The sequence below is a fragment of the Babylonia areolata genome, chromosome 8 (genome assembly GCF_041734735.1).
Source record: "Babylonia areolata isolate BAREFJ2019XMU chromosome 8, ASM4173473v1, whole genome shotgun sequence".
NCBI classification, from domain to species: domain Eukaryota; kingdom Metazoa; phylum Mollusca; class Gastropoda; order Neogastropoda; family Buccinidae; genus Babylonia; species Babylonia areolata.
The window spans coordinates 32,576,537-32,593,034 of NC_134883.1; the positions used below are offsets into that span (position 1 = coordinate 32,576,537).

At 44.3% G+C, this 16,498-nt stretch overlaps 1 protein-coding gene across 1 annotated transcript in view; it reads left to right on the plus strand.

Moving 5' to 3' along the window:
- Positions 1–8,404, plus strand: part of LOC143285155 (protein Wnt-16-like) — a 177,112-nt gene extending 168,708 nt beyond the window's left edge. The window contains exon 4 of the mRNA XM_076592385.1: positions 5,581–8,404. Within this exon, the coding sequence (XP_076448500.1) occupies positions 5,581–6,045 (465 nt within the window). The 3' untranslated portion in view covers positions 6,046–8,404. The remainder of the gene's footprint in view (positions 1–5,580) is intronic.
- Positions 8,405–16,498: the final 8,094 nt, after the last annotated feature.

Sequence of the window (16,498 nt, forward strand, 5' to 3'; positions counted from 1 at the left end):
ACTGTCACCGGGTTCCAGAAAGACTCGGATCTGACTGAAATGACGGGAGGCATCTTTGAGAAAACAGGCCAGGCGTTGGAGGGCTCATACATTTCAGTCTTTCTTCATATCCTATGGATAACGAGGATGACGGTAATGAACACGGTGATAATGATGTAGTATTTCTTCTTTTTCTTTTCTTTTTTTTTTTCTTCTCCCATTTTATGATTTTTTTTTTCGTTCGCTTTTCCAATTTGCACGCCTTTGAAAACGATGATAGAACACTTGTTGTCCTGTCGAATTCTTCATCATTGTATGTGGTATTGTAACATTTTCAGATAAAGTATTGTTTTTGTTGTTGTTGTTGTTTTGTGTTGTTGTTATTGTTGTTGTTTTTGGGTGTTTGTTTTTTTGTTGTTTTTTAATCAAAGCGACACCTCCTCTGCAAAATTATAGTAACCCACACACACTTACTCACCATTTCCACCTCCGTGAGCAAAACGAATCTCCCAACCTCCTCCTCCACCCCATCCCCCACCGCTCTTGTCTTCCACTCCTCCGTCCCCCTCTCCGCTCCCCAATATCATCCAGCCCCCAAACTCCCTACCCCCCCCCGCCCCACACACACATACACACACACCCACCCCCTCAGTCTCCACACTCCTCGTGGTGGGAATGGTAACAGTCGCGCAGCATAGAGATGACCAACAGGCTGGGCTGGAGAGAGAGGGAGAGAGATGGATAGAGAGAGAGAGAGAACTAGAATGAGGGGTGAGGTGATAAGGGGGGTGGAGTGGGGGAGGAGCCCAGTCAAATCGCTGCCCCCCTGGTCAAAGGTGTCCTGCCGGAGGAGTCATCGTGGCGGCACCGTCAGACGTTTTATGTGCTGGTGTAAAATCCCGCGCCCGGGGCCGCTTTCTTCCTCTTCATTAATCTTGCCGCTTGGGTGCTCTCCCCTCTCTCCCTGGCTGCCGCTGAACCGTAGAGTACGCTCCCTTTTTCTTTTTTCTTTTTTTTTTTTTGAGGTTTGGTGATTGAGAGATTTGGTTTTGTCTGTTTCTCTGTCTGGCTGTCTGGGGGTCTGTCTGTGGCTTTCCTTTTCTGCGATTGTCTTGTTTGTTGTTTTTTTATTTTTATTTTGTTGCTGGTTTTTTTTTTCTCTCTTTTTCTCGAGACCCCATCCCCCAAACCGCGCACACCAGTCTTCCACTCCTCTCTCTCTTTTGTCACACACACACACACACACACACACACACAGAGTATGTGTCATGGATATTCCGACTCTGTGGGATGGAAAGTGGGCAGGGAGAGAAAAGGAAGCGGAAACTCCAGGAAGCAGCCACACACGCCCCCTACAACCCTACCCCTCTCTCCTGAAGACAGAACACGTTGGGTTTTGGGGTTTTTTTTCGGTATGTGCCATCCTACCCTTCGATGGAAAACGCTCAGTCTGTTTCTTACTTTCTTAGGCCCCTTCGCTCCCGGTGGAGCATAGGCCATCAACGACGTTACTCCACCTAACGACTCTGGGCTGTCCTTTCTGCATCCCTCCAGCTGCATCCCAGCCTCTTTAGCTCTTCTTCAGCGTTCCGCCTCCAGCTATTCTTGGGCAGTCCTCTCTGCTTTCTCACCTAGGGGTTCCAGGTCAGGGCCAGGCGTATAATAGCTCAGTCTGTTTCACTAACTGCTAAAGACTATTATACCGAAGTTACGGCATGTTAATTGATAAACGTTCGCAATACTTAACCCAAATTTTGTTGAACACGGGTCCGAACAGGTAATAATCAACTCTGGTGTGTTTTGCTTTGAATGTATCGTGTCAGTCCGTGTATTGACAATAGTATTTATTTTCTGCTGTTGAACACATTGCTTTTTAGTCAGGCCAACGATTTGTGATAGAAATTTCAGTTTCAGATTTTCGAAGACGCGTTACTGCGGTCGCACAAATCCATATACGCTGCACTACATCTGCTTGGCAGATGCCTGACCAGCGGCAAAACCCAACGCGCTCAGTCAGGCCTTGAGTGCATGGATATATATATTTGTATCCATATCAGAGTGGATTTCTTTTGAAGAATATTGACAGATGACAACACTTGGGTTTTCATGGGTTCTTTTTCAGTTCGCGAAGTGCGTGCTGCACACGGGATCTCGGTTTATCGTCTCATCCAAATGATTAGATGCTCAGTTTGATTTTCCAGTCAGGGAGAAAGGGCGAGACCGGGATTGGAACCCAGACCCTCACGGACACTGTATTTGCAAATACATGTTTTAACCACTCTGCCATCTTCCTCCTTCCGTGTTATATAGGTTAACATTCCTTTAGCTATCATTGTCTGCCAAAAGTATTGTAATAGTTTCCAAGAACAGTGTTTTACTGAAGTACATGAATCAACTTTTGGGCTGTGGTGGAAGGACAACTGTGCCACTAATATTGCACGGGAACTATGAACAGTGTAAATGTATCTCACAGGGAAAATAACCGCTGCGTTTCACAAAGATAGAATGGCGAATGGTGGATCTTTTCGATAGTGCGTTCTGCTCTTGTCTGTCATTCTCATGATAAAAGCGTTAGACGCTATGATATGAAAAGATATATATATATATATATATATATATATATATATGTGTGTGTGTGTGTGTGTGTGTGTGTACACACAGAAGGAGAGGGAGAGAGAGAGAGAGAGAGAGAGAGAGAGAGAGAGAGAGAGCGGAGAGATCTCTGTGTGTGTGTGTGCGTGTGTGTGTGTGTGTGTGTGTGTGTGTGTGTATGTGTGTGTGTGTGTGTGTGTGTGTGTGATATATGATAATGAAAAAAACAACAACAAATAAACAAACAACCCAACACTCTAAATAACTTTTCCCACTTTCGTCAAGACGGCTTCTTTGAGGAATGTTATTCTCTCTCTCTCTCTGTCTCTCTCTGTGTCTCTGTCTCTGTCTCTCTCTTTCTATGTCTCTGTCTGTCTGTCTGTCTCAGTGCATATGGGGCGTAATGTGTAAGGGGAGTGGGGATGTTGTCTGAGGGTAGGTGTAAATGAGAGAGACAGAGACAGCATATACCTGGAGAGCAGAGGAGCGGGGGCGGGGGGGGGGGGGGGGGGGGGGGGGGGGGGAAGACAGCAGAGGGGAAAAAAAAAGAGGTGCAGAAGACTTGCCGTGCTGTTTGTGTTGGGTGAAGCCCCTCGCCTCCCGACCCGAGCGAGACGCGGGGGGGTAAAATGTCAGACCACTCTCCAAACCAGATAAAGCAAACACGTTAGAAAATCCTGATACCGCTAGAAACAACAACGCCAAAAAGCATGTAGGCGTGTGTGTGTGTGTGAGCCAGATGGTCGATTTTTTGTGAATGGGAAGATGGGTTTTCAGAGTGAAGAGAGAGAGAGAGAGAGAGGGTGGAAAGGAATGGGCCTTCATCTGTTTGTTGTACCGTTGTGTGTGTTCCTGGTGCTATCATTCTCGTCTTTGTCTTCAGTCCGTGTATGCCTGTGAGATGCACTCGAAGCGATCCTTGATAACCGACAGCTGTAACTTTCCATTCAGATGCCACACGGAGATGCACTGGTGGTCGAAGAGTGTTGAGAGAGCATTCCAGCTATTGTGAGGAGGGAGCGAGTGGGTGGTTTAGGAGAAAAGATCACGGTGTGTATCTGTGACAAACAGCGATTTAAGTTCGCTAGGTATAAATGCTAAAACAAACGTTTGCGTATCGTGTTGACACTGTTTATATATTGTGGCTGATGAAAAAAAAATGCATTTGGGCCGAGGCGAAACCAGCTTGTAATCGGTTCACCACTTTTTCTGTCCAGACCCTCATTTATAGTTGTACGTGTTATTGTTGGCCAGTAACGCATGCACATTACGCAAGCCAGCAAAAACAAAACTCTTGCCAGTCAGTTCAAAGTGTAACAGGAGAAAACCATGTGTCCGGCGTGACGAGCACATGACAGATGGCTCTCTGTGCAGGACAGGAGAACGAGTGGTCAAAGTATGTCGATGACAGGGGAACGAGTGGCCAAAGTATGTCAGTGACAGGGGAACGAGTGGCCAAAGTATGTTAATGACAGGGGAACGAGTGGCCAAAGTATGTTTATGACAGGGGAACGAGTGGCCAAAGTATGTTAATGACAGGGGAACGAGTGGCCAAAGTATGTTTATGACAGGGGAACGAGTGGCCAAAGTATGTTAATGACAGGGGAACGAGTGGCCAAAGTATGTTAATGACAGGGGAACGAGTGGCCAAAGTATGTTTATGACAGGGGAACGAGTGGCCAAAGTATGTTAATGACAGGGGAACGAGTGGCCAAAGTATGTTTATGACAGGGGAACGAGTGGTCAAAGTATGTCGATGACAGGGGAACGAGTGGTCAAAGTATGTTAATGACAGGGGAACGAGTGGCCAAAGTATGTTTATGACAGGGGAACGAGTGGTCAAAGTATGTCGATGACAGGGGAACGAGTGGTCAAAGTATGTTAATGACAGGGGAACGAGTGGTCAAAGTATGTCCAGGACAGGGGAACGAGTGGCCAAAGTATGTCGATGACAGGGGAACGAGTGGTCAAAGTATGTTAATGACAGGGGAACGAGTGGTCAAAGTATGTCCAGGACAGGGGAACGAGTGGCCAAATTATGTCCAGGACAGGGGAACTAGTGGCCAAAGTATGTCCAGGACAGGGGAACGAGTGGCCAGAGTATGTCCAGGACCGGCGAACGAGTTGGCCAAAGGCCTGAACGCATTCCCTGACTGAGGCGATGACGTTTCTGTTTTGGACCTCCTTTTAGCCGAAAATAATGATCTTTGTATTTGTCGCACAATTTTGAAAGAACCTCATGTCTGTTTCGGTTAATTGAACTCAAAGCTGGTTTGATTTTTGTCATGCTCAGCCAGCTGCTACAGAGATTATATCAAGTTGTGTTTTGATCCCATTACTCGGTAGCTGATTTCTATACCTCTGTCTCTTCCATGTCTCTCTCTATCTCTGTCTCTATTCTCTCTTTAACGCTGTGAAGAGTCACAGAGGCGCCGTACAGAAGAACTGTTCACCAGATTCCTTCAGGTCTGTTGGCTGTGTGTCGAACCGTGGGTAATCATGAAATTGAGGTATCTTTTTAGCAATACAAATTCCTATTTGTATGATGAGACTTGAGAATGTATCTCTGTTCTCATTCACGTACTCCTGTACACATACAGAAGGGGATGTGTGTGTGTGAAATACTAGTAGACGATTATTGCATTTCTATTGGACTGCTCTGTTTCTTGCAGACAAAACGAGAGTTTGTGGCAATGTTTCCAAATGATTTTATCACCGATATGGAACGAATCTGCTCATCAGATCTGCTTCTGTCAGTTGAAATGCCGTGCACTGGTCACTATAATTTATGAATCACTCATTCCTTCACTCAGCACAAGATCACTTCTCACTTTGCTACTGTGGTTTGCTGATTACACTTTGTTTATACTTTGTTATTTACTAATCATTTGTTTGCCTCACTTTGTTGCTTTTTTGCTTATTTACTAAACTTACTAACATTGGCCTTTTATTTCGTTATTACTCACTCACTCACTCACTCACGGCACTCGTGCAACTTTCTGGTTTCAGACAGTGGCCGACCTGATGCGCCTGCGCTGCCGCTGCCATGGCGTTTCCGGTTCCTGTGCCGTCAAGACGTGCTGGCGGGGGTTGCCGGCCTTCCACGAGGTGGGTTCCACGCTGAAGGAGAGCTACGAGAAGTCGGTCCGGCTGGCTCGCCGCTCGCCCAACGTGCTTCGCCGCAAGGAGAAGGCCAAGCGGCGAGTGCCCATCACCCAGGTGGAGCTGGTCTACGTGCACCGCTCGCCCAACTACTGCCGCCAGAACTCCAAGCGGGGCATCCTGGGCACGCAGGGCCGCGTGTGCAACCGCACGTCCAGCTTGGCCGACAGCTGTGACCTGCTGTGCTGCGGGCGGGGCTATAACACTCAGGTGGTGCGCTACATGGAGCGTTGCCACTGCAAGTTCCACTGGTGCTGCTACGTGGAGTGCAAGACTTGTGAGACCATGATCGATTTCCACACGTGCAAGTGAAAGTGAGGGACCTGCCTGCCTGCGCAGTCTTCATCGTCGTCCCGTGTCGTGTCGTGTCGCGTCGTGTCGCCGACGACGCGCGAGGTCTTGGTGACGTCAGGTTGTTGGGGATCAGGTTGTGAGTGAAGTGATTTCAGGAAGAACTGGCGTGACGTCATCAGGATTTGCAGGCTGACAGTTTTTGCAGCGTTTTGGCATGTCGACGTCACGTGAGAGAAGCGTTGAGGTTTAAGATTTGACATCTTGGCGTCATGGGACGGTCGGATAGGGTCGTGGCGTCATCGGTGTATGTATATTTCGTCACAAAACGGGATTGGGAGAGCGTGATGTTGTCGACGTGTTACGGTTCGTCATTTTGGTCTCAGGTTTGTGGATGTGGAACACAAGACTTGCCCAGAGCGTGGCGACGATACTACGTCAACATGTTTCTCGCAACTTGTTAGGGCATCTGAACCTATTGTCAATACTTTCTGGGTTTTTTTTTTTTTTTTTTTTTTTTGAAGTGTGTATTTGGGTCATAGTGTTAGACGGACTCTCCTCACAGGATCGTAGTCTTAGTACTCAAGTGACTGGCTGAATGACGTCATACTGAAAACTGACGGACATGTTGTGGACATCAGAATCGTCTGTGAACGTCATTCTTGTTAGCATCACACGGTTTGTGCTACGTATGACATATTTTGTTGATTTTTTTAAAAACATTTTTTTTAAGTATGATGACATACTCCTATCCAGTCACCACCCTGGCATTAACCCCTCTGCTTTCTCTCCCACTGTCGATGTGTCGAACGCAGGCTGTGTCTTTTTGCACAAGGCAAACACGGGAGCCTAGATCAGAGATACACATGCCGTGACGTCAATGGTCGTCTACTTCGTCCATCGTCATTTGCAGTCGACGTCATTACATGCATTGACACTTCTGGAACAAACTTTTAAGTCCTCTGACGGGTATCAAAGATCACGGCTACAGAACTGATAGACAGAAGAGGACCTCAAGGTTTCTGTCAAATGTATAACTGGAAACGCAGTGTCCTTTGTCTATATATTGTTGTTGTTGTTTACTGTGTTGCGTAATATGTATTTGACAATACTGTGTGTCTGCAAGGTGAAGGATATCAGTCAATAATACGGACTATCGACTAGGCCTATGTCAACGTCAGCTTATCCTTAAACACATGAACCATGACTGTGTAGCAGTAATATGCACATCATCATCTTTTTTTTTTCTTCAGCACTAATGGCGCATCAGCAGCAGTGTACAGAGTTCTCCGTGACACTTGAACATGGCAACGATACAGAGACTTTGATTTTGTAGTCGTCAGTTCGCACACATGCACTTGTAGCAGGAGTTTTGGCGGTCAGATAAATCGGGTCTACAAACGCGAGTTCACCGCTGTAGGCCCACGAAGGAAAGTCATTTATTGTTCGTTGCAAATTGTGCAAATTAATGTCGATCAGGGGTAATATTTCTAAGTCATACCAGTTATCAAATTAAGGTCTTAACATTGCCACCTCAGTCTTCAACTCAAGCATGCACAAGGTGGGCTAAGTTACAGATATTCAAAAGCGCACTTCTTGCTTTTTGCAAACACACACACATACTCTGCTTTTGTACATGCACACAAAGCCCTTTCTTTTCACGTAATCTTTGCTTTTGCTTGTTGAAACGAAGCACGAAAATGACAGCTTTCATACAGTGCACGCCACAGGACGTCACTTCCTTTCCGGAACTTTGAAGAAAACGTGGTCAGGCAGGGATGGGGGTCACAGCTCACTATACAGTTAGTCAACGATAATGGGTCATCAGTAGGTGGCTTGGTAACCAAGTTGGCGTCCCGCGCATGTTGAGTTAAAAGAGGCACCACTGAACAGCACCAAAGGGACGCAGCAGTATGCAGGGGTTTCCTGCGGCGGGTGGCTTGGTGGCGACCTGACACTGTGGATTGATTGCCAGCTGGTAGTTAGGGATGCAACAGCATGAGCCTGGGTGTGCATATGTATTGGAGATCTGGGATGGGCGGAGTTAGAACAGAGCATCCATGAATGCATGGGGAGAGGAAGAACGTGTAAGGGGGAGATTTTGTAATCCCTGAGAGAGAGAGAGAGAGAGAGAGAGAGAGAGAGGATGAATGAATGATTTTTTTCTGAGGGTAATAGGGAAAGCAAGCAATTGCTTTTTTTTTCATCCAGCCCTCGAAAGGGAAAATGTCAAAAGAAAAGGTGTGAAGAAAGACCACAAGGAAGAGCAATTAATGTTAATAAACAAATTCATAGAAAGACAAGAAAATAAGCAATATCATGACTAGCATGATATTTGTAAATATCATACACGTATTTCATATACATGTGGAGAGAAAAGAATCAACAAAATAGAGGGGTGTGTGTGTGGGGGGGGGGGGGGGTGAGACAAACTAGAGAGGATGAGAGAGAGATATATCTATATTCCTCTTCTGCATGCATGGCTGACACGAGCATTAAAATTTTCTTTCCGCGAGGGACGTGCGTGTCTTATGTGCACATTGGTTCTGCATGGGTAGGTAGCAGAAGAATGTTTCTGGGATCGTTCGTGCAGGACATGTTTGTGTTTCCAGAACCCAACAAGGTGGTGTGCAGCACGGGATCATTAACATGCGTATTGTGGCTGTCTTGAGTTTGTAGCTTCGACATCCAGTCCAGTCTGTGTGTGATCATTAAGACCGATCTTTTGGCGTGTAGACTTCTGAAAAGCGGGAACCAGGGCGTTCTTTTTTCCAGGACGGTTGCTGTTGTTTGTGTTAGGCGAGGTGGTTACACGGGCACATGATTGTTTGCGTGTGCATTCACTCCCATCCCTACCCCTTTCCTCCCACGCCCCTACACACACACACACACCCTAGTGCACGCGGTTATCGACATCAAAACTCGCGCGCTTTAATACCAGATGCGCGTTTCGCCCACTGCAGGCGATGACTGGCACATCACAGGGGTATCCGGCAGGGATTGTGAGGGCCGTTGATGATTGTGATCTGGGAACATGACGCAATAGTCCTGTGTGGAAAGAGGAAGTTCCAGATCCTTCTTCGCACCGGTAATGATAGCAATGCATTTCCTTTCTTTTTTTTTCTTCTTTTTTTTGGTTTGTTTTTGTTGTTGTTGTTGTTGTTAGGAGCCAGAGTGGGCTGTTCGGTTCGTGGAAAGAAATGACTGGTAGTTGTGTTGAATATTGATAACGAATGGTTATTATCATTGTTATTGTTTTTTTATGGTTCTTTTTATTTTTTTTCTTAATATTTTTCTTATTTCTATTATTATTATCATCATCATATTGCCAATGTTACATACTTTCTTGAATGAAGTAGATGCATATATATTTTTTCATTATTTATAACAAAGCTGTAATAATTCAAATGACGTGTACATGTTGGTGTATGTATTGATACGTGTCTGACCAGCTTTTTATTTAAAAAAAAAAAAATCAGATGTTGGAAATCAGATATATAAAAAAAAAGTGTTGTTAATGACAACCAGGTGTGAACTGGAAGGCCGGCAGAACTTGGCGTTAATGATAGTTCTGTTGATTTGATGCCCTCCCCTTCCTGGGAAAAGGTTTCGTGCCCAGTACATTATTTGTGGGACACTTCTTTCCCATTCGCTCCTATCATCTGTCAGCATTTTCTTTGTATGCTGGATTTCCCTCAGCTGTTTCAACGAAGACTCGTTTTTCCATGATTGTCTCCTGCAATATATTTCTTTATACATTTCTGAAGCCAGCAAACTTTTTCTTTTGACTTTAGTCATGACCCTACTACTACACGATACTTGTATTTCTTGGGCTTTTTGTTCATCTGAACCGTATATTTACGTGAATATTTGTGGAAATTTAGTTTTGAACAGTTTTTCCTTTCAGCGTGCGCCGACTCTTTGTGTGGTTTTGGGGGTCGGCTGGGACAGATCTGCGGGCGGTGTGGGTTACGCAACAAATACATAGAACAATATGTATCCATGTGAAGAGCACAAGGTAAGGAATTTTCCCCAAGACAGAAATGAACGCTCACAGCATCTTTATGGGGGAGGACCCAGAACACACAAGCACCAGAACTGGTTAAAGTGACATCTGTAAGCAGCAGAATTAATCAAAGTAACACCCGTAAACACCAGAATTAAATAAATGATACCCGCGTCCTCAGTTAGAAGAGATGGTTGAGTTCGACTCGGCTCATAATGTAGCCTCCACAGTGCTCATCCCTGTGTCATTGTGGTGGTATAAGAGGGGTGATAGACAGACGCCATCCCAGATCCTCGCGGGACGGTTCTTTGGTCAAATCATGCATCGCAAAAATAACGACTTACAACATGGTTCTGAAGAAGTGGCAGCTGTTTGATTATGTGCACAGGAGATCAGGCACTAACTACCCTTGATTGCCAGTGACAGAATGATGCTGCCACACGCCCAACATCGAATTAATAAAATCAGTAACCTCTCTGTTCTGATTTTGAAGTTTTGTCTCGAGATAATTCATCTTGGACATAATTAGAAGCGGTTTGATAAAAAGTTCCATTCTATTTTTGCTGATCTGAATATATCGAAATTAGTTTTCCATGCTTTAATGTATACGGGGATTTCTAGTGAGCACCTTTCCGAGTCAACATTTGCGAGAGATCAGGTTAAACTTTTAACTTTAGTGTTGTCAGAGAACACGATGTCTTCAATGAGGTCTACAGACAGGACCGCATGTCGTGATGAAGTTTAGCTGACTGGCTGCAGATTGTGTGTATACGGGCTGCAAACGTTATGTCGGCTGTAACAATGGACATCACGGTGTGTACAATGCTACGGGCAAAAGTGAAAATGAAACGGAATAAACCAGTAACCAAGATGAAATAGGTGGGGGGAAGATAAGCGTTCAAACCTCCACGCAGGCCAATCCTGTTACTGCAGCGGTCCTCAGGTTCAAACCCCGACTCCTGCAGCCATGGATTTCATCGGCCCATCTGTGATTTAACACGGACAGCTACTACTAAAAGGATAGCACTTTCAGCTCCACCCCAAAGGACACCGAGATTGGAACTTCTGCTGTTGTTGCAAGCAAAGAGTTCCAGACTGGTACACCTCTTGGGAAATGCTAAATGTGAACACATCGACTGGTGGAGTGCTGCTGAGCTTTTGGGAATACAGGGATCGGATTCTTTGTTGTCGGTGGACAACCTTCCTCACACGGTTTCTGCTCTCCTAGTGACAGTTGCATTGCTTGGTTCTAACTTTTTGACAGTTACACGTGACTAAAAGCCTACGATGACCGAATTACGCCATTGGTCAGTTCCATACTACACACAGTTAGTAGCGGGTTACGACTTGGCTCTTCCGTCCGAGCAATGCAACTGGCTCCTGATGTCCATCCATGTAGCTGGCCGAGTGGTCGTGATGGAGATACGTCCGCGCAAGTTATTCTATCGGGTTGAACATGTAGTTTAATGTAATGGAGATTGCTTCCTTGATGCTGTCTTTGCATTTTTACAAGGTGATGAAAGTGCGGGGTTCAATTTTGCATAGTGTTCTACCAGGGGAAGATTTGCCGGATTTTTATTGGTTGATGTATTCTCACCTACAAAGGATGATGTATTACTTTTGTTCTAAATCACTTCGTAGTGACCAGACAATAAAGGAACGAAAAGAAGAAGTGCTACTTTTGAATTATCAGTGTGTTCGTAAGTTTCTTGTTGCCATGGGAAAGTTAGCCACATAGAGGAACTTTTCATCTTCAGGAAGGGAGTGGGAGAAGGGAAGGTTTGGGTGGTGGAACTTTTGATGGAATTTCATAATATGTGCTTGTTGAATTTAGTCCATTCTAGCTACACTTGAACCTTCAGGTGGTTAACTTCTGTGTCTTTACCTTGCCATGTTTATGATGACCATATTTTATTGATTTTGATTTGTTTTTAAATGTAACAAAAGTTGTTGGCTGAATCTGTTTGCATAACTTCGAAAAGTCTGATGTGTCGCACCTTTTTCTTGTAACAACGTCTTTTCTTATGTAAATTTTGGAATGCTTTCTCTTGAAAAAAACAAACAACAAAAAATACAAAAAAACCCAACATCATCACCACAGCGCAAGGCCAGTTGTTTCCTCTCCTGATATTTAAACCGTATTTGTATGTCATTGTTGTTCAGCATTTTATCAGGAAATTATCATCAATCATCTCTTCTGGAAAATATCAGTCTGAACATGTTTGGTTTTTTTTTACATCGTTGTTGTGCATAGTAGTTTAGCCTGGTAATTGATGCAAATAATACAATGTATGATATTTGAAGGTTTAAAGATAAAGACGTGAACTGATGAAAAAAAAAAGCAAAAAGAGCACGCATGCATACACACGTGCGCGTCATATACCTACGCACGCAGACACCAGACACACAAACACAGGCACACAGAGAGAAACACACAGGCACAGACAAACACAGACACAGACACAGACACACACACACACACACACACACACACACACACACACACACAGGGTTCCTTCGTACATTACAAAACTAATTTTCTGTACGTGATGGCCAGTAAACTTAGTTAAGCCGGGAAAGTTTAGCTCAGCTATTCCCTTTGTTTTAGACGTCATTGTGGACCCTTTATGCAGTGGTGAAACGTTACTTTTTTCGGGTCACTAATTGTCATATCCATGCAGTTGCTCCACTGTCGAAAGAAAGGTTACAACGGTTCCAAACAAAGCATAGACAAGACCACAATTTTGTTTGTTTCTCCTTATTATTTTTCCCCTGATATTATTTTACGCAGACCTACATTTCAGTTTATGTCTCGAGAAATTGCTGGAACAGCGTCAGTTCCCCGCCAAGACGATTCTGCGAATGGGGAGGACCACCCACCTCTCCTGAAACTTTGAGGGAACCCCCAACCAGAGAGCACTAAATTCTTGCTACACGACAACAGCAGCTGTTAGTGTTCCACCCAAATTGGGAAGAAAATCACTTCCCATAAACTGTTTCTTTGAACCTCTAAGAAGAGGAAAACAGAGGGGGGTGGGGTGGGGTGGGGGTGGGGGGGGTTGTTTGTTTGTTTTTGTCAGGGTGGGGTGACTTTCCCGGAGACTAAAGTTCAGTGTCCTGAACAACAGTGCTGAAAAAATAGCGAACTAATCCCCAGCATCCAGTACAAGATTGGCTATCATCATTTGAGTGAACTACAAAGCCCGAGTACTGTTGCGAAGACCAGACTGGTTTATGAGATGACTACTGTTCGTCTATTCTTGCCGTAGATTGCTAGTAGTTATGGTGTTGAGCATGTATTTTATAGATGCAATATCTTATCCTTCTTGATATTGTTCTCTTGCTTCCTCCCATTCTCTGTCTGTCTGTCTGTATGCCTGTTGTCTGTCTGCCCCCAGATCCCTCCCCCCTGTCTCTCTCTGTCTCTCCCTCTGTCTCTCTCTCTCTCTCTCTCTCTCTCTCTCTCTCTCTGTGTCTCTGTGTGTGTGTCTCAGATCAGTTTATATTGTAAAATTTGAATGTTACCTTTGTGCTCTGCGTTACAATAATTCATCATTATTGGTTTTTATCATTATTATTATTGATATTATTATTGATATTATTATTATTATTATTATTATTGTTGTTGTTGTTGTTGTTATCATTAATGTTAATATTTTTTGTGTTCAGTTTCATCGTCATTATTATAATTATCTGTTGTTGTGTACCCAGGAATTGATTTTCACGCTGGTGCACAATAAACGAGCACGGAGGTTTGCGTACGTAATTGTTTTATTCATTTTAAGTTGATAATCCTATGTGCAACTCAAGGAAAATGAAAATGATCCTGTATTTTAATCTATTTAAACCTAACCTGGCTGGCTGGCATTTAAATTGGTTGCTGTCTTGTATATGTTTGATTCATTTGTATAGAACGTCACTGCCCATGTTGTACAGAACGTCACATCCTGTATAGTGCGTCATTTCCTGTCACGGCGCTGCGTCTTGAATGCAGAAACCGTTATGCGCACGTGACTTTTGCAGAAAGGGTTTTTATTGTTTTCATTGTACTGTTATGTAATACTCGATCTGATTCTTTATTAAAAAAAAATAATAACTGTTTGCTTTCTTTGTCTTTCTTTCTTTCTTCCAGTTCACACACACACACACACACACACACACACACACACACACACACACACACACACACACACACACACACACACACAGAGATGTACTGATCCAAACCATTGTTTTGGTTACATTCTCATACTATTTCTGGTCTTCCATGTTACTAACATTTCACCCCCACGACCACTGAAACAAACTGATAGAACCAGAGACTCTCTTTTTCTGTCTCCCCTGCTTCATAGCTCTCCCCCTCTCTCTCCCTTTCTCTTTCACTCTCCCCCCCCCCCAAACCCCTCCTCCCCCACCGCCCACTATCTCCCTGTCTCTGTCTCTTTCTGTATCATCAACGCTCACACAACTCGTCAAGGTCTCCCTCTCTCTGTCTCTCTCCCTCTCTCCCTCCCTTTCTCTTTCACTCTCCACCCCCCCCCCCCCCCCCAAACCCATCCTCTCTCCCTCTCTCACTCTCTGTCTCTCTTTCTGTATCATCCACACTCACACACACCTCGTCAAGCAAACGTTGCCCCTCACTTATACAGAAAACTGCCCTCATCACTCCGTCGTGCACGTGCGCCCGAGGTGATAAATTCCGGCGCGCGCCCAGGGATAATTGTTGCCTGTCGGCTGGCGAGTCGTTGAGGAGAGCCCGGGGGTCTATGGACACGACCATCCCGCTGATTGCTCGCAAATTGCCAGCGATAAAATTGTTGACGAAGCGGCTGTGTGTGATACAGATGCAGGCGCGCAATATCTTCTTCTTCTTCTTCTTCTCCCCCCCCCCCCTCCAACCTCCCCCCCCCCCCCCCCGCCCCCCTCCTCGCAGTCGGTGCCTTTAAAAATCTGGAACTTTCCATCGTCTGCCAGTTTCCGTCGGTGTTAAGGTCGACCCCTCTCTCTCTCTCTCTCTCTACTTCTTCTTCTTTTTCTTCTTCTTCTTCTTTATGACTTCCAGACAATGGCGAGCCTCCACGGGTTATCCAGATTCTCATTTCAGGAACACATTCGTTTTCCATCAAGTTTCCAGTGGTAGTCAGCTGAAACCCCAGCCCATTCTCTTTCTCAAGTCTTCATTGTGGTTTTTATTTTGTTTTTTGTTTTTTTTTATGTCCAACATTTCGCATGCCTTACAATTTACATATCTTGTGATTTGATTAAAGATATATGTATTCTGATCTGTTCACAGCATATCTCCAAACTGAAATTGTGGTATCACATTTCATACACACTTAACTAAACTGTACTCAATAACGAAATTGTTTGGGAAGGACATTGCACGATATGTTTGATACGAGGTTTGTAAATATCCCACCCCCACCTCCTGCACACAAAAATGAAGAAACAAAATTGAATTGTATCATCGACTAAAGTACAGGCAGGTAATTACATTTCTTGCTTTTCTCTGAGCTAAGTTTTAAGATGTGTCGGAGCCTAAAGGCTGGTCAATATACGCTACATCTGTTGTGAGAATAAGGTGGCTGCTTTTCTCTGAAAAACTTTTTTTGTGTGTGTTGATACAGTGCATTATTATATAATGCAATACAATACAGGATATGAAATACAGTGGTATATAATGCAGTATGAAATAATAAAAGTTTCAGTTTTCTACTGAATGTGTCATAATTCATGGACCACTCTGCACTTGAACGATTCGTCTGTTCTCAGAATTTAAAAGGATGGGGGACAGGGAGTGTTCAACGGAATATTTTCAGCAGATCCCTGACCCATACAGAACCCCAACTTTGTGGTGTTTGTAAATGATTTGCTTTGCTTAAGTTTATGTTATGTGAGACCCGTGTTTGATCTGTGGCTTCTTCATTCAAGGAACTCGCAGCTGCATCAATTCGTTCTCCGTCTGGTCCTGTGCTGAACCGTACAGTGCAGTGACGTACAGTGCCACAGTACAGAACAGTACATTATAGTAAAAAAAAAAACCCCGGAAAAGCACAGTACAATACAGTGCAGAACGATTCAGTATAGAACAGTACAGTACAATAGAGAACAGTACAGTACAGTACAGTACAAAACGGAAAAACACAGTACAGTACAATACAGAACAAACGGTACAGCATAGAACAACATAATTACAGAACAGTACAGTATGGTACCAAACGGAACAGCACAGCGCAGTACAGCACTGAACGGTACAGTATAGAACAGTGCGATTTGAGAACAGTACAGTATAGTACAAAACAGGTAAGCACAGTACAATACAGCACTGAACGGTACAGTATAGAACAGTGCAATTACAGAACAGTACAGTATAGTGCAGCACTGAACGGTGCAGTACAGAACAGTACAATACATTACAGAACAGTACGGTATAGCACAGAACAGAAAAGAACTGTACAATACAGTACA